The following is a 22,877-nucleotide window of genomic DNA, read 5'->3' on the forward strand; positions in this document are numbered from 1 at the left end:
TAATATAGGTGAACTTCTTTTATTTATTTATTCGACTTGATATACCGCCCCATCCACAAAGGGCTCTTTCAATTTATTGGTCCTCGAAGGTTCCCATACTGCCACTGTGAACATCACTGCCCAGTTGGGGGCCTCCAGCCTCTTCTCAGTGCACAAGTAGTCAGTCTTTGCAAAAGGAACATGAATAAGCCTTTATTAAATACAGGAAAGTGTATTCAGTAACATTAGTGTTTGTGCTCTGCCACACCAAGGACAGTGCCCTGATACAGCTCAAAAAGTGGTTGGTGCTTTTCTTTTGAGGTCTTGATCTCCCTATGCTAGAGCAAAAAATTATTTTAGATGTATGCATCATAGCAGAATTGCCTTTGGGCATCCTGTGTCTCAGTCTGTTTTCGTTCTGCACAGCACCACTGACGGACAACTATGTAGGTAAGAGGGGTTGGGTTTAGTTGCTCACTGGTGGAGCTGGTGCAGGTAGCCTGCAGCTCCTGTACCCCACTGCTTCCTCTTCTGCTTGTAGTAGGGGACAGGGCATGGACTGCCTTTACTGGCCACATCTGGTTTCTTGCTGCTGTTGGGCCCATTGTCTTCAGCATAAGATGTAGTACAGTCCTCAATCCTGTAGAACAGGAAAAGTATCGATTAGGAATTGGAAAAGCTGACAAAGGTTACCGTGTTTTGTACAGAATACAGCTGACGTGCCAGCTCTCCATAAAGGTGGAAGTTCACAGGCAGGGGACTTTCCTCCTGTCAAAATCCTTTTCTCCTCTGTTTTGTGTGCTGAAAATACAGCAGACAAAGTATAACCTCTGCTTTGAAGAAGTTACATTTTTTACAAAGGAGGATTAAATTGGGTTCAAGAGACCAGTTGCACATGCTACCATTGACATTTTCACAGTACAAGTAAAGGTAGGCAAGTTGATGGATAGAAATGTTCTGACTACTAGACTGTAATTTACAGGGTTAGTCTGGAGGAGGATGTGGATATGTATTGGAAAAAGTGGTTAAAGGTACGAATTAAGTTAAGAGGGGCACAAAATGTGTTGGAGGGTGATGAGCAAAGGGTTGGGGCATTAACCAGCCACTGCTTGGAAAGCAATGGAGGATCACAAACAAGAAGACTGTACCGTAAGTGGCTAAAGTGCTGTAACTCCAGGAAACCAGTGCTGCTTCCTGACTCTGAAGGGGACTTCTGGTGGGGTTGCAGTCTCAGTTTTCTCCGCTTTGTGCGTAGCCGACGCAAGGCCTGGGCAATACATCGGTTCCCTGAACGCTCCCACACTAGCTGGGCCCGCTCCTCTGCTTGTACATCCCCAGTGCTGTGGAAGAGATGGTGAAGCTGTACCAGCCCCACTCCCTGAAAAATGTTGGCTGATGCTCCTTTGCGAGTGCAAGACTTGGGTGCCTGCAGGTGGGGCAGGTCACAAACAATGGAGGCAGGAATGCCCACAGGGTTGGGGTCTCTCCATTCTGTGGCTGGAGATAATTCTAGAAAAAGATAAAGGGGAAAGGATGAAACAGCAGCAGGAATGGCTTCTGGCAGTCTTTGGTTTCTCTTGCCTTTTCACGTTTGCTCATTAGCAGGTCTTTGCAGCTAGATTCTTCCACAGTTCTGTTCTGAAGCACCTACAATTTCTACCCACTAAGTTGCCCCCTCCCACACAGCAAGCATACCCCCCTTTTCTTCAAGGATTTCAGACAGAAAGCCACAGCTGACCCTTGCTTTTCAGCCATTCCCTTATAGTACCAGCTAGTGTGTTCTCCTGGAAGAGATTCCACTATCACCCAGGTGCGACTGTAAAAATCACATCGTGCCACATGAATGACTGGTCAGTTCATGCAGACTACAGCTGTCTTCAAGCAGCAGAACAAAGGAACTTCAGGAAAACCACTCCAAGCTATAGGTGAAGTGCAGGGAGCCAGGTGATCTGCACCCCTGCAGATCCCACCAGTATTGGAAAGAAGGCCAAAGTGGGGCCATATAAGAGCTCATTTTTGCAGACAGTGATGGTACTGGGAGATCTCTTTCACTAGTTTTTCATGTTCTGCATGTCTTCTTTAACAACACTATCATAACAGTTATTTCCCTGAAAAGACCCCAGTGCCTCAGTGGTCCCTAGAAAACAGTACAGTAGGTAGCTGGAGAATAGGAAACACAAGCTAGTCTTTCCACTCCTCCTATTCCTTGGTGGACTCTTGTTTGGCAGCCTGATCCCAGTGTGCTAACTCCCTCAGTGTGCCAGGAACCATAAGGGCCCTGCCCAAGATACCATCTGTTCATTGGATCATTCCAACAATGGCTCTCAAATATACAGTATTTTTCAGATTCCCCGCTGGGTTGAAGATCTGTGAGCACATTGTCAATGTGTAATTTTGCTATGAAATACAGCTGTAGGGGAAGACCCACATGCATCTCTACTGTGGTGCTGGAGAGGGAAAGGGCTAACATGCTGTTTACCCACTTGAATACTAGAGTAATTTAAATACCTATTGGATAAAAAAACCAGGAAGACTTTTTTTCCTTCCTTTGAAAACAAGGCTTTTCTTACTGATTTTTATCTCACCTTTTCTCTCAGGAGCTCAGGGCAACATATATGCTCTGTTCTCATTTTGTCCCCACCACAACCCTGGAAAAGCCAAGTCCCGCACGGCAAGGACTGACCAGAGGCGTAGCTACAATGGGGACATCCGGGGACAAGTGCCCCGGGCGCCACCTTGTGGTGGGCGCAAAAATTGCAGGTTCATTAGTGGCTTTTTCTATTTTTCAGGTTTTTTTCCATTTTTGCCCTGCAGGGGGCGCAGTTTTTAGGCTAGCAGCACCAAAATTTCAAACTATTGTCAGGTGACTCTCCTGATGATACCAGCCAAGTTTGCGTAAGTTTGTTCAGGGGTCTGTTGCTGGACCCCAAAATGGTGACCCCATTACCCATTGTTTCCAAATGGGGAGCTACAATGGGGCTACCTTTGAGTGGTCCATAACTTTGGATCCCCCTGAATTAAACTTCACTAAACTCAGGTGGTATCATAAGGATAGTTCCTTGTTGATAACAATTCCAGGTTTGGTGTAGTTTGTTTCAGGGGGGTTCAGTTATGGACCCTCAAAATGGTAGCCCCATTTACTATTAGCTCCCATTGGAAACAATGGCATGGGTCACCCATTTTGGGGGGGTCCATAGCTTTGGATCCCCCCTGAATTAAACTTCACCAAACCTAGGTGGTATCATATGATAGTTCCTCAGCGATAATAATTTCCAGGTTTCCAGGAAGGTTGGTTCAGGGGTCCAGTTATGGACCCCCAAAAGGGTGCTCCATCCCCATTGTTTCCAATGGGGTGCTAATGGTGTAGATGGGGTTACCCTTGAGGGTCCATAACTTTGGACCCCTGAACCAAACTCTTCACCAAACCCGGTATTAAATCAGAGAGTCTTCTGAAGATAGCCTAAAAGTTTAGTACTGTTAGCTTAAACATTGCCCTGACAGGCACCCTTCACAATTTTCTCCTGAGAGTTCTCTTTAAATCCACCTCCTTTGAATGGGATTTCTAAAGGGGAGAATCGGCTCCCTAGATTTTAAAAAAAAATTGAAAGTATTGTTGAAGGCTTTCAAAACCAGATTCAATTGGTAGTTGTGAGTTTCCACAGGCTGTGTAGTCAGATAGATAGATCTTGTTCCTAACGGCTTTGCTCTGCATCTGTGGTTGCATCTTCAGAGGTGCATCACAGAGAGAAGTCTGTTATAAGAGAAGGCTGCATTGTGTATAATAGACTTCTCTCAGACATAATCGGCTGGAAATACTCCAGCCAGATGCAGGTGAAACATTAGGAACAAGATACACGGCCACACAGCCCAGAAAACCCACAATAACCAACATTGAAAATGATGCTGTTTGGGGTGGGGAATCTACCCTGAAACAGTATCACTTTCAATGTTGTTTAAACTAGGGAGCCCAGAGTATCCCCTTACAGGATTTCTGAAAGAGAATTGTTCTGTAGTTTGCCCGGCTAAAAGCGATGCTGTTTCAGGGTGGATTTCCGCTCAAAAAAAAATGGCATCCATTTCAATGTTGTTTAAACTAGGGAGCCCTGGGTGTGTTCAGATTTGTGTGTTGGCATGTCTCTATAAATGCGATGGTAACTTTGAGATGACCTGGTGCAAAAAATGTTGTTTGGTCGTGGTGGGGGAGGGATGCTGCCCAAATGGGGCGAAAAAAAAAAAAAACTCAGATTTTGCCCCGGGCTCCATTTACTCTAGCTACACCCCTGGGACTGACACATCTGCAGGCTGGCATCGTACCGGACTGCACCCTGGCAAGGCTTGGGTTCAGATCTCCACTCTGTCAAGAAACTTGCAGGGTGACTTTTGGGCCAGTCATTCTCTCTAGACTACTTAGCAAGGGAAGGGAGAGGTTAAAATCAGATAACTCCTATGAACGCCGCTCCCTGAACAGCAATGGGAATGCCAGGTTCCGATACACGCTCTGCTGGAATGTTCACCGAGTGATATTGGATGAAAGTAGCTTAGCCTACCACACAGGGCTGGAGTCCTGACCTTGGAAGAAGGGCAGGATACCAACGTGACACATGCCCCTGGGGGAGAGTTAAATTACCTGCTTCTGAATGAACCAGTATGTTATAGACCCCCATCGCCCCGCTAGCTATCTGGGTCCGCAACCCTTTACCATTAGGACAGAGGCAGATCTGAGCAGAGCGGCTGCCCAGCCTCCGGAGGACTCCGGCGCTCACATACCTGGCAACGGCTGCTGCGCTTCAACCCGAGGCTCACCCGAAGAGTCCTTGAGCCCCGCCACGGTGGGCTCCTTTAAGCTCTCCTACGGGCCTCTTCCCAAGCCGACCCCCGTCGTTCGCAGACTCTTACAGAGATAACTCCCCTTCCGCTATTAAGCAGAGCCGACAACACAGGCTCCAGCCAATCAGCTTCTCCCGCTCCTCGGTTCCTGCCTTCTGAACCGCAACTCCCAAGACAACGGACTACCCAATCATGTGAAGGGAGGGCGGGACTCCAACGCCCCATGTGCGAACGCGTGGCAGGCTGTGTTATTGACGTCAGAGAAGGGTTAGCCTCGGGGGAGAAGTAGGGGCGGGGATTTGGCGTTGGGTTTCCGCCTTTGTCTAGGCGCGAAGGAGGGGGGGTCACGCGTAAATTCCGCGTAGAGTCACTCGGTGGTCTCGCTTTGTTGCGAAGGGGGGGGGGGTTCCCGGTGTGTTTTTTCAGGCCAGTGCTTCAGTGTAAGGAAGTGGGGGGGGGATTGTTTTCCCTTCTTTTTCTCGGCCCCCACTTTCTTGTTTGTCTCTTCTGCATACTTACTCGATAATAATAGATGTCGAAGCCTGCCTTTGGATTTTCTAATGGCAGGCACCGGCAAGTACTTCCTCTGCTTAGGTTCACTGGCGTATAGGCGGAGTATGGTCCTCCCCCAGCAGCTGGATTACTGCCAGCGTTTTGGAGAGTGAGGTCTGCTGCTAGCGAGAAGACCCACTATTAGCCTGGCCCCATGCCTCGCTTTTCAGACTCGGTTAGCACCCGCCCGAGGTCTTTATATTAGCTCATCAAATGATGCACGCTCTAAGGGGTCACCATTGCACAAATGCAAAGGGGCTATCTTCGAGGAAGTCTGGGCTCTCTGGTCAGCTCCTGAGCAACAGGAAGCCAAAAGTCGGTTGGAACACTCTGGCATAAATTCCTGCTGTTTCGTTCTCTGAGAAAAGCAAGCACACAAAATTTGCCTGGATTCAGGGACGTAGGTATAGATTTTTAATGGGGTGGGTTTGGGGGGGGTGGGGCCACGCTTCCACAAGCCCCGCCCCTGGCCTAAGTGCTTATAAAAGCAGAGGCCAAGGACAGCAGACTCCCCTGCTCTGCCCCCCACCCCAGGCTCCTAGCCAGCAGCTGGCAGTCCCTTCTGCCTTCCCCTCCAGGCAGAGGTGTAGCTGGGGAAATGGAGTCCAGTGCAAAATCTGAGTTTTGCACACACCCTCAATAGGCAGCTGCTGTGATGATGGAATCCACCCCCAAACAGCATCATTTTCAATGGTGTTTAAACTAGGGAGCCCAGATTCTCCTTTTACATCCACCTTAAAGGGAGAATCTGGGATCTTCACTTAAAACAACACTGAAAGTGATGCTGTTTGGGTGTGGATTATCCCCCACTCTAAAATAGCATCACTTTCAATGTTTAAACTGGGGACTTCAGGTTCTCCCTTTAAATCCATGCTGAAGGGGGTGGATTTAAAAGGAGAATCTGGGGAAATTTGGGAGGTACCTGCTGTCAGGGGTGCAATTGTTAAGCTAGCAGCACCAAACTTTCAGGGTACCTTTAGGAGACTCTCCTGATGATACCACCCATGTTTTGTGAAGTTTGTTTCGGGGTCCAAAGTTAGGGGCCCTCAAAGGTGTGGCCCCCATCTCCTATTAGCTCCCATTGGAAACAATGGGGGATGGGGCACCCCCTTTGGGAGTCCATAACTTTGGACCCCCTGAACCAAACCTCACCAAACCCGGGTGGTATCATCAGGAGAGTCTCCCAAAGCATCCCTGAAATTTTAGGTTGTTATGCAGCAAGTTTGAATTATGGGTTTTCTTCAGGATAAATTAGAATTCATAATTCCCATCAGTTTACCGCATGGCCAATTGGCCATGCTGGTAGGGGCTGATGGGAATTGTAGTTCCTGAACATCTGGAGAGCCACAGGTTCCCTACCCCTGGGCTAGCCTAAAAACTGCACCCCCTGCAGGCCAAAAACAAAGAAACCACTTAAAAATACAAAAAACCTACAAACGGGGGGCAGAGCTTCGGACATGTAATGGGGGGTTAAAGCCGGGACTCCCCCCCCAACCCTACGTCCTTGCCTGGATTCGTCCCTTGATGTTCCAGAAGATCCGGAGGGAGGCATAATTTGGTATTGCAGAAAGTAAAGTGTGGTGCCTTTTATTTTAATGTAATTTGTGTTCAGAGAAAGAAAGACACAGCCCCACGGAAAATCCCAGAACTTGCTCCATAGTACTGAGCCAATTACAAGCAACTCAACCTGTTTTCACTACCAGAGTTTAAGAGGAAGGGTTCTGATGGGAGGAAATTCTCTTCCCAGTGGCTTATCCTCCACAGTTCCTTCTCTGGAGATCCAGCCATGTGTAGTCTGTTGTTTCCTCTTTCCCAATCTAATCTGAGAATCTGCAGTGACATCACACTGTGACTTAAGTGCATGACTGAAGTGTAACAATTATGACAAAATGAGGGTTGCCAACAACCAGGTGGGGCCTGGAAATCTTCCAGAATTTCATCCAATCTACAGAGATCAGTTCCCCTGGAGAAACCATCTCCTTTGGAGAGTGGAATCATAACCCCACTGAGATCCCTTTCTTCTCCAAACCCTCCCTTCCCCAGGCCCTGACCACAAATATCGCGGAATTTCCCAGCCCAGAGTTGCCAAGCCCAAATATAATGCTACTAACCATTGGCTTCCATCACCTCCGCCCTCTCCTCCGTCACCTTATCTGCACTCATCTTTCTCTAATATACCCATTTCAAAGCTGCATCTTTGAAATATAAACTAATCTGTATCTTGTTTTGCTGTGCAGCTTTATACATGTAATTATCAGTTGAAAACTTCAACTTTGGGATCAGGGCTTGAATTGCTGAGTGAACGGAGCAGAGGCTGGTAACATACTGAAAGGGTTTAGTACCGTGTTTCCCCAAAAATAAGACAGTGTCTTATATTAATTTTTGCTCCCAAAGATGCGCTATGTCTTATTTTCAGGGGATGTCTTATTTTTCTGTGTTCTGTTCGTCGGGCATGCTTCCAAACAAAAACTTTGTTACATCTTACTTTCGGAGGATGCCTTATATTTCGCACTTTAGCAAAACCTCTACTATGTCTTATTTTCAGGGGATGTCTTATATTCGGGGAAACAGGGATGTGGCTCAGAGAAGTTGGTTTAGAGGCTGCTTTTGGACGTCGTAAGGAAGTGCTGAAGATGAATTTAAATGTGTGTGATGGAATGATACTGTAAAACTAGCAAAATCACACATGACTGTGAAAAGCATCTTTGCCTTTTGATCTCCTGGAGGAAGGACAGGAAACTATGCAGAGGTGCTAGCATGAAACTTCAAAGGTTTTGGAAACCTCATGGCGAGCGGGAAAAGTTTTCTTGGAGAGTGAGGGAACAAAGCCAGGGGTGACTCTATCAGCTGGCTAAGCAGAGAAGCACCTCTTGGCTAGAGGTCCCAAGAGATCCACAAGAAGCATACAGCTGGTCAATTTCTCTAAAAGCATTTATGTTTATTTCTTTGTTTTGAACTTCTTTACAATAAATCTTTGGAGAGAAATCAGCTGTCTGGAGTTACTAGGAGGAAAAGGACCCAGGACCGGAGGTGAGATAAGAGTGGCTCTCCCGAGCTCATCTCAGCCTCAGTCATTAGCATGGTGGCAGCTGTGTGGGATCTCCGGGATACTCCAGAGAGTAAACACCTTCGCGGATTTGCTGCAGGTTTGCTTTCGTGATTCCAGTGTGAGAATTTTGGGAAGAGAAGGCTGCAGGTTGAGATGGTAACCAGAGAGTCTGATGCCATGGTATGAGTGCTTTGGGAGAAGATGCACAGGATCCTGCAGGAGAAGTCAAGGGGCCAGGGTCTGTGGTCTTGAGCGGGCTTCAGGCTCTGCTGCATTGGCAGGAGTCTAAGAAGCTTTATGTACCCATGTGGGCTATGTGGAATCTTTGACAGCACAGCAGAGAAAACAACTCCAAAATCAAGCTGGAGGATCAAAGTCTCAAGGGAGGGTGAAACAAAAGCTTCTCTAGGGTGGGGAGACTGTTCCATTCAGATGCAAGCGAGAGAAGCTCCAGAATGAAATCCTCTTCGAAGCTACAGCATCCCTTTCTTCAGAAAAGGGGAGAGCAACGCCAGAGGGAACAGAAGACACTTTGAAACGGCTTGAAGTCACCCAGAACGAAGCCCATAGCGGGTCATCCAGCACCAGAAGGTTGGTGGAAGGAGATCAAATCTCCAGGAACAGGAACTTCGGATGACAGCATGAGAAGTGGACAGATGAACATTTCATCTTGAAGTTGGTGTAAGACAATTGATGTTGTTTGGAATTACATGTAAGTTTTAATCAGTTTAATGGGAAAAAATTCATGTTTTGACCCATGAGAAAGGTGTAGAAATGCACAAATGAGTGTTTCCACTAGGCCCCAAGAAAATGCTGATTTGGAAGGTGGAGGATGAAAAGTTGTGTGAGAAGGTGGATTTTCCATAAGCAGGATATTAAACTGTAATTAATGATCAGTCAAAGCAGTCTATATTGACGTATATAGATCCTGTAACTAAGTTAAGAGCAGCAGCATTCTCCTAAGTTAAGGGGATGGAGAGGGAATTCCTTGAATGCAAACTTTGAGGATGGAAACGTTTGGCCTTGATATGCAAGTGCTAGCTATATCACACCAGAGCAGCAGGCTCATGGCAGAAATGTTGGAAAGGAAAAAAGGTATGGTTCTCGCAGCAAGCCAGGTTACACTGACTTGATTTCACACTACATTGATAAGGGCGGAATTTGCCTATTGAAGATGTCCTACACAATGATGTTGCATCATGCAGTAACCAGGAAGAGAAATTCCAAAGGAGAGATACCACGTGTTTTCTCTCCAGAGTAAAGAAGGTATCAGACCATGGTTGAAAGTGAGCATGAGTCTTGTAGTTCAATGCTGCTCAAGAGTATTGTACTGCTTATTATTAGTCTGAAAGTCCATTAGTCTGAAATCAGGTTTCTGTGCTAACATGATTTTCTTTCATTCTGTATTGTTATGCTATCATAAGGACCATGCTATGCATAAAAAGGAATTCAGAAGTTAGCAGATCTCTGTATTAGAGATGACTGATGTGGGAAGTAACATGTAATCTTTTCTATATGGATAGATGAAATATGTAGCCACAGACCAGATTCTCCAAAGCAGGATGGAATGGGATAATGTAAACTAGGCAAAATCACACACATGACTGTGAAAAAGCATCTTCTTGCCTTTGGATCTCCTGGAGGAAGGGACAGGAACTATGCAGAGGTGCTAGCATGAAACCTTCAAAGGTTTTGAAACCCCTAAGGAAGAAATGGAAAAGTTTTCTTGAGAGTGAGAGGGAACAAAGCCTAGGTGACTCCTATCATGGGCTGTTAAGAGAAGCACCTCTGGCTAGGAGGTCCCAAGAGATCCTCCGACAAGAAGCATACAGCTGGTCAATTCCTCTAAAAGCATTTATGTTTATTTCTTTGTTTTGAACTTTTGCAATAAATCTTTGAGAAATCCTCAGCTGGTCTGAAAGCTATTAGGAGGAAGTGGACTCCAGGACTGAGGTGAGATAAGTGGGTTTCCCAAGCTTAATCTCAGCCCTGGGGCCTGCCATAATGTGTAAGCAACTGTTAAAGAAAAAGCAGACTTATTGGGTGTCTGTCATGTTTTATGTTAAGTCAAAAATGTAAGGGGAAAAATGGCTTGTTTCAAACTCTCCTACACATCTCTTTAGAATGTGCTACTTAGAATTGTGATAGCCAGGCCACACTATTGGGAGGATTCAGGTAGTTGACTGGGGTTAGAAATTCCAGAGCAGTATGTGCAGGGTTTGCTGAGCAGGACCATATCTGGGCCTCTTTCCATACACCAGGGTGGGGCAGGACTCTGTGCCTTCAGGCCAATTTTTCTGTGTAGGCAGAGCTCAAGAGGCAGACTAGCTGCTAATGGTGACGGCACAGAAAAAACATTAGTGCCAAAGAAGCCATCTTTAGGGGATATTTTGAGAGCATAAAATCTCAGCTGGGACTGCAGGGGCGTGGAAGAGGGATGGAACCAGTTATTAGCTAAAAGAGGGAGAGAGAGAATGAGAGAGCCACCCAGAACAGAGGAGGGGCCTGGGGGACAGGGAGGGAATGAGGCGGGAAGCTGAGAGGCCCCAGTATAGGAAAGACCGTTACGCTGCAGATGTTTGGCAGCTACTGGCAAAGGAAGTGTCTGAGAAGGAGGGAGTGAGACTGCTGGGCTGCTGAAAGGATTGGAGGCCTGACTTGTGCTCTCTGTAGACAGTATGCCTCTTCCACCACCCCCTTCCTCTCCTCCACCACCTTATCCACACTCCAGAGAACCTTTGAGCCTGAATTGGCCTTTCCTGCGAAGTCTGTTGGGAGTTTTGCGCATATCGCAGCTGGTGGCTGGTGCTGTTTGCTGGATTACTTTAGCAGCACACAAGTATGAAGGGGCAACTTACTTTGCTGTCTTTGCTGCAGTCCTTGTGTGGCTGCTCACCTTGGCAATCTTTGGGCTGAGCTTATTGGGCCGCTGGGCTTTAGTGCCAGGGCTGGGGAAGCGCTGGCTCATCACAAACATAGTGCACGATCTGCTGTTCGGGGTCATTCTCTTCTCTGCTGCCTCAGGCATCATGGTCCATAAAGCGCAGGATGCCAGCTACTGCAACCTGAGTGCCTACCAGTTTCCATGCAATTACAGTGCCTACCTGAGTGCTGCCGTCTTTGCAGGCATTTCTGCCATCTTTTACCTGCTTTCAGGACTCTACTGTCTGGTACGCCGTTCCCGGGGGCACCATGACATCATCTGAGAGATACAAGAAGATAGATCAGTAGATATGGATAGACACTCTTCTTCAAACAGATGGACAAGCCTCATTCACATATCATCCTCACAGTCAGATTGATCCTAGCTCCTGACATGCCAAGTTGTCTTCCTGATGGAGAGAGAAGACATCAATAGACTTTCCTTGATGGCAAGACAAGAATCAATAGATTTTCCCTACTGAGAATCTGGCACCTTAACCAGCAAATGGATGTAGACTTTTGTGACGCTGAACTGGTATGTCCTTTAGATGAAACCTGGGAGACAGATTGTGAGTCCTTCTTCTTTCTCTTCCTTCTTCATGTGGCAAGAGGGTCTTTCTGGGTTTGGGAGGACATTGTATGGCCTGGCTTGTGATGAGAGTGAGTGCCACAGGGAGTCCTGGAAACTCATGATCAACATGAATTTTAGTTTTTACAAGAGCAATTTTACCTCAGTATATAGTCCTTGCCAAGGCGTGTATACTTATGCCTTTCATATAAGATCCCACTTTCATATGGAAATTAATTCAGTGGATTAATTGAACAATTGAATAATAATCTGGTTTTGTCCTCTGATTATTATTTTATAGCAAAATAGAATTTAGATATCACCCTCAAAAGCTTCTATGACAAGTTTTGTTTGCCCTGTGCCGTTTTGGTTCTGTTTTTATTCATATATTTATAAGTAATGGCTTTTCGAATAACTTCAGTATTTTGGGCAGGATCTCGGTGTATGTACTGTAGCCATTCTACTATAGCATCACACTTTCCAGAGTTTGTACTCTCTAACATGTCATTGTAACCCACCTGCCTCTTAGATATGAGAAAAATGCATTTTCTGTACATTCAGACATGTCTTCTTTTTATTATTATCATTATATCATACTTCCCAAAGATGACACCAGAAAGAGGTTCTTGGGCTGAGTGCTGGTAAACATTCCCTCAAATTAAGCTCTCCTTCTGATCTTGGACCATAACTGTTGTTTTCATTTTTCCCTGGACCAGTTCATACATCATTTCCACAAAACCTCAGGGGCCATTGCTTCATGGAAAAGGAAGCCAACTCACAGGCTAATCAGTCATGTATAATAGGGAACATTTGGAGTCTTCTGCTAAATGTTGGGGGAGGGGGTTGATAGTGGGGCCATGCAGGAAAAAGGCCCCCTGTGGCAGGGAAGGAAGTGCTGGTCATCAGTTGAGGCAAGGATTAAATGAAGACCAGGACTCCCCCTCTGCCCAACAAGCTGGCTGAGATAACGTCTCTATTGGAGAGGGGATTGAGACCTGATTAATCCTTGACTCCTGAAACTACAAAGATTAGATTCCCATAAAAAGACCCCTTTCTAATGAGGTAGAATCACATTCCAGATTTGAGTACTAGTGCAGTTGTAGGAGTTAAATGTTGGTCCTGGATCTGGTTTGAATCCCCAATCTGTCATGGAAATTTGATGGGAGGCCCTGGGCCAGTCATACACTATTAGCCTAACTTAAGAGTTGTTGTGAGCATCAAATGGAAGTGAGGAGAACATATAAACCTCCTTGAGTCCATTTTGGGGAGAAAGGCAGGTAATAAATGAAATAGATAAATTCAGGCTGGGCTCTCAGAGTAAAACTGGTTGTTGCAGCACTCTGTGCCAGGACTGTGCATTGTTCCACTCGCCTTATAAACTGGAGAAGCCTGTTCAGTGGATTTCGCATCCAGCACTGAGATAATGCCCTGCTCAAGTAGACAACACATGGGATTTGTGCTCCTACACATGAAAAGGTAACTTTGAGCAAAAACATGCAAGCAGGAACATACAGTTGGAGAGACTCGGAGGGAAATATGATTACTCTAAGCTCTACAAGCTGCCATTTGGTTCAAAGGAATAATAGCAACTAGTAAAAGTTACATCTTATGGAAGCCCTCTAATATGATTTGTATCCATACTGGGTGAATTTCAAGAGCCTAGCAGAAAGATCAATTCCACTGCTGTCTGGAACTTTATTTCTGCATCATGTGAGAGTATCTGGATTTATTTGTGTGTGAAACCATAACACCAACAGCCCCAGAGTCTGCATGTTTCTGGACTGGCATACATTGGACTTCAGCACTGCATGTCCCTGATGGAGGAGATGCCTGAGAAAGATTGAAGTGCCGAGTAATGGATCTCCACAGACAAACCTCCTGCGGTGTGCCTAAGTCAAATTTGTGTAGCAGCTGCCTTGTCGGGATGCTACAGCCACTGTGTCTTGTGTTCAAGTAGCTTTCAAATGGTGGCAACTGGTAATTTTTTGTTGGATTCTCCTTCACCTAAGCAAGAGACCACATTCCAGCAACCCCACACAAGCTGGTAAATGTAATTACTTCAGCAGAGAAACTGGGAACATCCCCAAGTCCACCTCATCTGTCTGTCTGCTCAAGAAATCAAACAGTCCTGCCTTTGGGTATAACTGGCACTTTTCTGTTCTGCACATCAAGAAAAAATATTGACCTCCATCAGTTTTCATCCTTCTTATGGAGCTCTCTACCAAAGATATTTCTTAATGTGGGGCAAGGAAGAACTGCTGTCTGCCAACTGCTTTGAATGGAATCCACCCTTTTCCTTGATCATCCCAAGACAGATCCTGTGGATGGGGGAAGTGGCTTCGGCAAAGGCCTATGACCAGAGGAGGCCCTTGCTACCTTGCAGTACCTAAGGTAAGAAAGGATTCAAGAGGGGAAGGGGTGCTCTTTCAGTAACAGGTGAGGAGACAACTGGAGAGCAGACCTGATTCTTAGAGGGCAGAGTTGAATGCTGTTACAATGGGCTGTGCTCTGCTGAGTAGGTCACAAGAGCCTAGGTACCTTTTAAAGGATTCAAGTGATATCAAGTGAGGTATACATAACATTGGATTATTAAACAATAGCACACTCATCTAGCAATAGCAATTAATCAGGAAAAAAGTATACAAAATTATTAGTATTTCCTCAACCACAGGAATAAATGTTTCCAAATGAAAGTTATAAGGTGGTCAGCTATTCATTTCAGAGGTAGTGAGCATGCTTGGTCTTCTCAGGAATGGCAAGGAGAAAGCAGATACTCATGTTCATGCCTAGTTTTGCTCCCGCTTTGATGAAGAGTGGGGATGGTATCTCTGAGTTTTTTACTTAGCCACATTTTCCAGACAAGCTTACTTTCATGCATACATGTGAAGAAACAGCTTAAGCAAGTTGTAGCATGTTGTATTCCATCTTCCTTTTGACAATATATATTACTTCAAGTAGCAATTTCTGTTCTGATTATTACTTTGCACAAGCAATGTCTCCCCTCCCCTCCCTACACTTTTCAGACATTCTTGCAGAGGGATGTCTAAGAATGATCATTTAAACATTGGCGAATTTTGACCACAAATTATTTAGCCCATGTCCTGTTCCCAGGTGCTTACCAAAAGGTGTTCCAGTCAATGGCTCTGTGTAGTTTTCTAGAGTGGGGAAACTTGAAGCCCTAAATGTTAGGATTCCCTCAACACCCAACAGAGCTCAACATTGGCACCTGGTGAGAATCTGTAGTCCTTTTTGCTGGACCATCCCAACTAGATGGTCCTTCTGAACAGGTAAATTAACATAGTTTGTGTAGTCATCCCCGCAGGGTCGTCGCTAAGGAATAGGCGAGACGCGGAGGAGGTTTCATCTGGCGGAGAGCGTCAGCAACAGGAAGCGCGGGATTTCGTGATCCTGACAACTCTGTCCTGTGCTGGTCTCTCGCACCTTTTATTAGGGTTTCCTTGTGGGCGTGTAAAGGAGGTGGGTAGGGAGATGAGCGGGAGACCGGGAGACCTGGAGATCATCATGTGATGCATGATCTCACCTGGCTGCTACGTGTGGAGAGGAGCATCAGCGTCTGGGTCTAATCCTCACCTGGGGGCAGGGGCCCATTGTCCCTTTGTCTGAGACACCTAGTGACTGTGAGCCAGATAGTTCAAGTGACCCGCGGGACTCATAGGGGATGAGGGAGTGGGGTGCGGTGCACCAGGAAGGCCAGTAGGTCTGCTGGTTTGCCAACCTTCTACCACGGTGCTGCTGGGTCAGCAGTGCATTACTACATCTCCTCCTTTTTTTTTTAACGCTTTTAGAAGGAAGGTCAAAATGCTAGGGGGGCGATGAAAAGGACGCTTTGTCCCTCCGCCGTTTGGTCAAGCTGGACCAAGCTGCTTGTGCAACATTAGAACTTGGTTATGCGAGGTAAGGGGAAAGTCGAGGGGCTTCTTACATAGGTTACAGGCAATATTAGACATACATTGAACGTAAAACAAGATCCGGATAATGAGGCATACAATTAAACCAATGCAGAGCTGTACAATAGCATCTTTAACCATCCTCCCGGCAGCCAGCTCCAGAGGGCTGACCCACCATTTGGCAAAACATCATACTTCAGATTAGATAACTTCCTGCAATTCACAAGACTTTCATATGGTAGAATCAATTGGGAATTATCAGAGAGATTAAAGCAACACATACATTACGTACATTTTCACACAACCTTGGTGATGCAACGACAATAAGTAATCAATAATAGCTGCACGACTATCTAAGGTCGCTTGACGAAGTTCCTAAGCTGCTCGGAGGCCAGGGCATCCAGAGCGGTGGAGGTAGAGTTGATAGGGACTTCAAGAAGGGCAATACAGGCCAGAACGGGCCGATAGTCTTAGTGTTACATGAAACAGTCCGGGGACTCCTAACAAGGGGAGTCGCTAAGGGAAACATAATCCGCTTCTTGGCTAGAGCCAGCTGCCAAGGCCGCCTCCGGCAAAGGGGGGTCGAGGGGAGGGGCTGGAGCGGCACCGCGTGCTTGGGCTCCCCGAGGTGAAGCCTCCGATGCAAAACAATGGTGAGATGGCAGTAGAGAGTCCCGGCAGGCAGATAGGCGGGAATGCAACAAACAGCAAAATAATGCATAACTTCTAAAAAATTAAGGCATGCAGTAACTTCTACAATCAGTCGGGTCATAGTATTCTCAACACCCCTTGGAGGTCGGGCTCCAATGGGCATAAAGCTGGGCAAGGTATCAGGACATTGCGTTGGCAACAATATATATACAAGACATGCATGTTTGTAGATAGGCTTACATCATATAAAATGAAAACAATAAACATAGCTAAACAGTACATAGGCTAGATGTGGGTGAAGGAAGGCAACCCGTGGTTGCATAATTGTCCAATGCATGGCTCTTGCTGTTTGACTACCAAAGCTACAGAGCTGCATGCATGCTATAGGAGTCCATGGGTTTCTCAAGAGCCGTAGGGAGAGCTACTGATAGTCTTTAGCATTGTAGGAGTCTCAGTGGACTCTCAACGAGCAAGGTTGTGGAGAGAAGGTGTGGTTCCAACAATTATTCAAGCGGCTGGAAAACAGCGGAGAGTTCCAAGGGTTAATCTATCAGGGAATGTTCCTGGCTGCAATTCCAAGTTTCCAGCCAGGGGAAGGCAGAGAGGGGAGAGAGAATGGGCGGCTGTAGATGAGGGAGCAGCTGACACACAAAGGCCAACCTTGAGCCATAGTTGGCCCAGCTGCCATTCCCCTGGGGTCAGCGAGGGCTGCGATCTCCGTGGGAAGAATGGGTGTACTGGTTCTAGAGAGGTCCCTCCCATCTTGGCCCAGGCTGGGGTGATCGGGCTCTCTCAACAGGGCTGGGCGGGGTCGGATCCTCCAGGGGAGGCTCCCCGCCCATCTCTGGGATGGGGCTGGCCTGGCATGGCAAGCTGGACTCCTGTATAGCAAGAGAAAAAACAAGCGACGCTTTTTTTTCCCCCAGGGGTTCTTGGCATGCGCTGGCTGGAGTTAGTTCTTATAGATGACAATGGATAAGCCCGGAAAGCCCTGGAGTGGGGGGGCAAGGGCAATTTTTTTTGATAGAGAATAGAGAAGCAGTACTTTTGGATATGGTGGTCTGGGCTGGATGAGACCTTGATTAATGGTCAATAGGGGAACTACTCCCCTTTCTTTCGCTTTGTTTTGGCCAAGCTTTCCCTTAGGGTGCAGTTGGCCCATTCCGACAACGCATCACTCTGCAACACGCAGAAGGCGCATATGCACAAGGCAGCTAATTGACCCGAAGGCTTAGGAGAAGGGAGAGGTCACAACCTAGGTCGGCAACTTAAACAATTCACAATTATAGTCATATCGTAATATAGCATTCATAGGAAAGATTTCTAGAGAAAGATGCAAAGAAAACAGTTCCTGGGCTTGAGGTTTGATCACACGAAAGCAATTCTGAGAGGGGTTTGCAAGAAAAACCTTTTGTCAGATCCCCAGGATCTAGAGGTGGGGCAAGCGCCAGCCCATGAGAGAAAGAAGGAGGGTGTGCAGAAAAAGAAGGCTGGGGTTGGAAGTCAGGCTCTTACCTTCCTCCTGTAAGGGGACTTTGGCCGGTTTGAGCTTGCTTTCCTACCTTCACAGCGGAGGCTGTGTAAGATAGGTATGGAGCTGGGAGACCCCTCCGCACTGTGACTAGCCAGGGGGGCGGCTTCAGCAGGAGATGTGGGAGCATGAAAATAATCCTGGCCACGCCAATGTGGCAGTGTAGGCTCAGATGGACGGCTGAAAAGCGTTCTCAAGGCGAGAGGTTTGAAGAAGAGTTTTGAAGGTTTAAACTAAGATGGGAGGCGGCTTGAAGCAGGTCCCATCGGGTATCCTCAGGGAGCACGCGACGAAGCTGTGTCCCTGGGCTTAAGGCATGGGATGCTGTAATGGGCTAAGCCTTTCAAGGCATTGGCACACATAATCAGAAGGAGAAAAACTTTAATTGAAGCACAAGAACATAGCTTAGAAGCAATGGAAAAATCCCTCTCATGAGGGGAAAACTTTAGGGGTCTCTTTTGAAAGGGGGGCAAGACATAAGCAGAACATACATAGGCATACAGAGCACATATAAAGCAACGAGGGAGGATTGCAACTCTGATTTGAGATCTTGCTCTCTCTGATGGTAATTGACGATTTTACGTTGCCACTGGGAGCTTTGAGCTTAGGGCTTCTGCACACAGGCTCAGAGGCTGCCAAGTGAGATCTGGTTTGAACCTTACAGCTGGAGAGAGGGCCAAGGGGCTTCTTCTTCTCACGAAGGACTCTTTTGGCTTAAGGCCATTGTGCGAGCATCTTTCCCCCCTTTCCATGCCTCTATTGTCTCTGTAGATTGGGCTTATGGGGCATTCTGAGGAGGGGTTCAAAACGGCAGTCCTCTTCCGGTCAAGCATTTCTTTCTGTTGTAATTCAGTGACTGTGGACTCCTGCACGAGATTTTGAAATGCGCGGCCATTCTGGGGCACTTGGGCTGGAGTGCATGGGTGACTTTGGAAGTAGAAGGTTAGCAGAGCAGGAGGTATAGACGTAGGGGGGGGAGCAAGCTGGCAAGACCAGCCCAATGGTCTCCGTGGGGTGGGATCACTATACTGAGCTGGGGCAGCCAAGATCTCATGGGGGAGCTCCGGGGAAGGGTTTGAGGTGCGGATCTTGGTTCCGGCTGGGAGATGCCCGGCGCTGGAGCCTCCCCAGCCGGGCATTGGGAGCCTGCCCGGTCTTAGACTTTCCCTGGGCTCTTCGCCTCTCTGGGGAGTGAGACCCTCCCTCCGGCCAGGGTTGTAGGCCCCCCCGCCGGGCAGCCTACAACCCTCCTGAAATGTCCTGGCTTGCCGCAATTGAGACATCTCCGCCTCGGGGCTGTCTCATGGCAGCGGAGAGGGCGGCAAGGCGGCAGTTAAGGCTGGCTTGATGGGCTTAAAAGACCCGACATCCTGGCAAGCTTTTGAGCATGTCGCCTAGCTCGGGGTTCCTTTCCTAGGCCTGTGGATCGCCTTTATGGGCACTTCCAGCGGAGGCGCTCTCTCCTGGCAAGGCGCTTAAGGAGTTCGCCCTGGCCTCCCTCGTTGTCAACCTGCTCTTTGAGGGCCTCCCCTGGAGCCTGCTCACAAACTCAGCATAGGGCTCCTTGAGGCTTCTGCCGGTGCTAGAAAAACTTCTGGGTTGGCTGTCCGGTATTGGGGATCTCTTTCAAAAAACGCTTCTTTGTGGTGGCGCATTCAGAGGCTTACCGTAAGGGGTGGCCACCGGGCAGGGCGACTTGTGCATTGGGGCTAGCGATAAAGCTTCGCGAGCCATGTTAAGCTGCGCTGGTGGTGGTAGGCATGCCGGCCAGAGGCTGCTCCTCTGGCGTTATGCACTGCGGGTTGGCGTGTACTCGCTTCCCAGATCACATACTGTGCGGGTATTTAAAAGTACGCGAAGGTGGTTTTCCAGTCCTCCGGAACCATTAGGTGGTTCCTGGCGACTGCTTCCAAATTTCATGCCTCTCACATAGCCAGGGCTGGTGATTCCTACGTCTCCCGCATTGCTTTGGCGGGAGCTTCAGTGAGGATATTATAGCTTAAGGGGCATGGTAATTCGACAAACCTCGCTTCTAATCAATGCCATCCTCCCCCTCGAACGTATCTGTGGAAATGGACGGGCACAAATGCGAGAATATCGGCATCGTCCTTCCGTCAGGGTTTCTTTCTTTGCAGATCGTGGCTGGCCATATCAGCTTCCGGCGTAGAGCGAAACCACGGGCCACTTTACGTGCATGCCTGACGGAGGTGCGCGTGGCTTCGGAAAATGAAGCGCGGAGCAGGGGGAGGGGCGGCTGAGCCGCTGCTTGGAGAATTTGAAAGGGGCGGAGGAGCCGAGGGGGGCAGAAGGGAGGACAGGCGTCCAATTTAGTGGGATAGATGTCCGCAAAATTCCGGGGTTGAAATTGAAGGTGAAAGATCGAAGCGAGGGCGGCCTACAGCAGCAAGGGTTTGCCATAGGTCTGCAGGCTGACATGGCATGACATAGCATTGTCTCCACCGTCAGTAGCAGTGACATCGGGCAAGTAAGTGGCGAAAGGCTCCCAAGCGTAAGTGCGCGCCCGGATAAGTTTTCCTAGAAATTCCTTAAGATTCAATGTCCCCCCCCTCTAAAGTACCATGTGGGACATTGAGCTTCAATCTCCTCAACCAATTTGCGCAGCTCCCCTCTCTTTACGGAGACCCTGCCGCATTTCGCTAACGCTTTCAGTTCGTTAACGTGCTTGTCATAAGCCCTGCTTTTGCAAGCTCCCATACTACCGTGTTCCGTCGGACGAGAGAGTGTCCTAGGACGCTGAAGTCTCTGGATGCGCCGATCCAGAGGACAGGCGATACCGAAACGGTGGTCCCTGGACGCGCCGATCCAGCGGACTTCGGTACCGCATGGCCCTTTCCCAGGCGACGGTGAGCAGGGTGGAGGTTCGAGGATTCCCGGGTTTCAGGCACCAGCTTGTAGTCATCCCCGCAGGGTCGTCGCTAAGGAATAGGCGAGACGCGGAGGAGGTTTCATCTGGCGGAGAGCGTCAGCAACAGGAAGCGCGGGATTTCGTGATCCTGACAACTCTGTCCTGTGCTGGTCTCTCGCACCTTTTATTAGGGTTTCCTTGTGGGCGTGTAAAGGAGGTGGGTAGGGAGATGAGCGGGAGACCGGGAGACCTGGAGATCATCATGTGATGCATGATCTCACCTGGCTGCTACGTGCGGAGAGGAGCATCAGCGTCTGGGTCTAATCCTCACCTGGGGGCAGGGGCCCATTGTCCCTTTGTCTGAGACACCTAGTGACTGTGAGCCAGATAGTTCATGACCCGTGACTCATAGGGGGATGAGGAGTGGGGGTGCGGTGCGACCAGAAGGCCGTAGGTCCGCTGGTGTGCCAACGTTCTACCACGGTGCTGCTGGGTCAGCAGTGCATTACTACATCTTGATGCAAACCAACATGGGGTGAGAACCTAGTTGTCATAGCAAGAGAGACTTGAAGGCACTGTCAGCCAAGGACATTTCTTTGACACAATGACATATAGTGTTTGGAAAGAAAGCCACTGCCAGTAAGACAGATGCTAATCTATGTGAGGTATTAGTGACTACATTTTTCTTGCAGGTGGTGAGGAAACTGTTGAGTCTTGAACCTCAAACATGCTGAATCCAGGACTTCATCTTCAGGACACCCCAATCCACCTGCTACTGGAAGCCACTGAGAAGAACAGGGAGAGAGTGCAACTATGTTCAACTCTCACCACATTTTTATTTTTGGGCAGGGAACACAGGGACTTGCAGTTTCCGTGGAACATGCTTTGTGCCTCAAGGGCAGTGTGGAGTAAATCTGAGCAATGGCTGTGACATCAGTTCAATTTTTAGTACATCCTGCTATAGTGTGCTAATTTGGGAAAATAAATCAGTGTTCTCGTGGTGGGAGGAGAAGCATTTGTCATACAAGGCTGGCCAAGATATTTGAGAGTGTTCAGTCAATTCTTACTTTTCAGCATTTTAGTTTTGAGTCTGATTCCTGTTGTCAGTTTCTACATGAAAATCTAATCTGAATATGGCTGTGTCCCAAAGATTACATTCCAGACCTTTGTCCCTATTTTATAAATAATGTACATTTTAATAAAGTTGTGTATGGATCAAAATTTTTGATCTGTCAAGGACAGAATGACTGTGTTTATGTCTTTATGGCTGGATATTTATTCCAGTTCCCCCAGGGTTAAATTCCCCCAGAAACCAGGTAGATCTCAAATGCACATCACAAGAAAGGAAATAATTATTTCCATCTTGATCAGCGGTCTGTTTTCAAAAAGGATCCAGACAGATGTTCACAGAGTGTGATGATGACGGCCAAGGATGACACCCTCCCTTGAAGTCTCAAATCGAACAGCAGATTCTGTTCTCAAATTGAGGATGTATTTTTGATTGTAATGAAAAGAAACTACTAGTAGATGTTCCTATATATTCCTATATGAATTCTTCATATTCTCTGTTTAAAACCATCACAAACTGATCTGAGGAAAGAAACTATGCTGCTCTTTTCTGAGATATGATAATGACAGAAGGAATTGGAGAGATGAGTCTCAAAGGACCCTCAAACCAGCATTTCACTAGCACCAGACTACTTAAAACCCACACAAATAGGGAAGCCCTTAGACAATCCCACAGTTTCCCACAACCTACATGTTCATAATTTACTCCGACATATTGATCTTCATTTATCTGACATTCCATCACAAGTAAGTGGCAAAACATTCCATTGGTACTGTGTTGTTACCACATGAGTTAAAATGATGACATGGACCTTTGAAATTGGCACACAATATGCAGACATTTTCTAGTCATTCATGAATGAGCAGGAGACAGCATCTGAATAGTTCAAGTGCTGCACATTAACTTTTTCTGTATGAAACATTTAGAATAGTCCTGTATTGCAAAAGCAGTTTGT

The 22,877-nt window shown here is 47.4% G+C and overlaps 2 protein-coding genes across 2 annotated transcripts; one reads left to right on the forward strand and one right to left on the reverse strand.

Moving 5' to 3' along the window:
- Positions 1-176: 176 nt before the first annotated feature.
- Positions 177-4,643, reverse strand: AVPI1 (arginine vasopressin induced 1). Its single transcript, XM_048506898.1, has 3 exons — positions 4,607-4,643; positions 1,128-1,488; positions 177-619 (listed from the first exon to the last, which is right to left on the reverse strand). Exons 1-3 carry the CDS (start codon positions 4,641-4,643, stop codon positions 454-456), a joined length of 564 nt encoding a protein of 187 aa, XP_048362855.1. The 3' UTR covers positions 177-453.
- A 6,189-nt stretch (positions 4,644-10,832) lies between these two features.
- Positions 10,833-22,097, forward strand: MARVELD1 (MARVEL domain containing 1). Its single transcript, XM_048506321.1, has 2 exons — positions 10,833-14,288; positions 21,546-22,097. The coding sequence occupies exon 1, from the start codon at positions 11,086-11,088 to the stop codon at positions 11,611-11,613; it is 528 nt and encodes a 175-aa protein (XP_048362278.1). The 5' UTR covers positions 10,833-11,085; the 3' UTR covers positions 11,614-14,288; positions 21,546-22,097.
- Positions 22,098-22,877: the final 780 nt, after the last annotated feature.

Source organism: Sphaerodactylus townsendi, linkage group LG08 (genome assembly GCF_021028975.2).
Source record: "Sphaerodactylus townsendi isolate TG3544 linkage group LG08, MPM_Stown_v2.3, whole genome shotgun sequence".
NCBI classification, from domain to species: Eukaryota; Metazoa; Chordata; class Lepidosauria; order Squamata; family Sphaerodactylidae; genus Sphaerodactylus; species Sphaerodactylus townsendi.

What these genes read in the sequence shown, in the direction of transcription:
- MARVELD1 (XM_048506321.1), top strand. Translation starts at nt 11,086, where the DNA reads ATGCCTCTTCCACCACCCCCTTCCTCTCCTCCACCACCTTATCCACAC.
- AVPI1 (XM_048506898.1), bottom strand. Translation starts at nt 4,643, where the DNA reads ATGGGGGTCTATAACATACTGGTTCATTCAGAAGCAG. An exon ending in ACTGGTTCATTCAGAAGCAG is followed by an intron (nt 1,489 to 4,606) that starts GTAATTTAACTC and finishes ATCTTTTTCTAG; the next exon opens with AATTATCTCCAGCCACAGAA. An exon ending in CAGCACTTTAGCCACTTACG is followed by an intron (nt 620 to 1,127) that starts GTACAGTCTTCT and finishes CCTGTTCTACAG; the next exon opens with GATTGAGGACTGTACTACAT.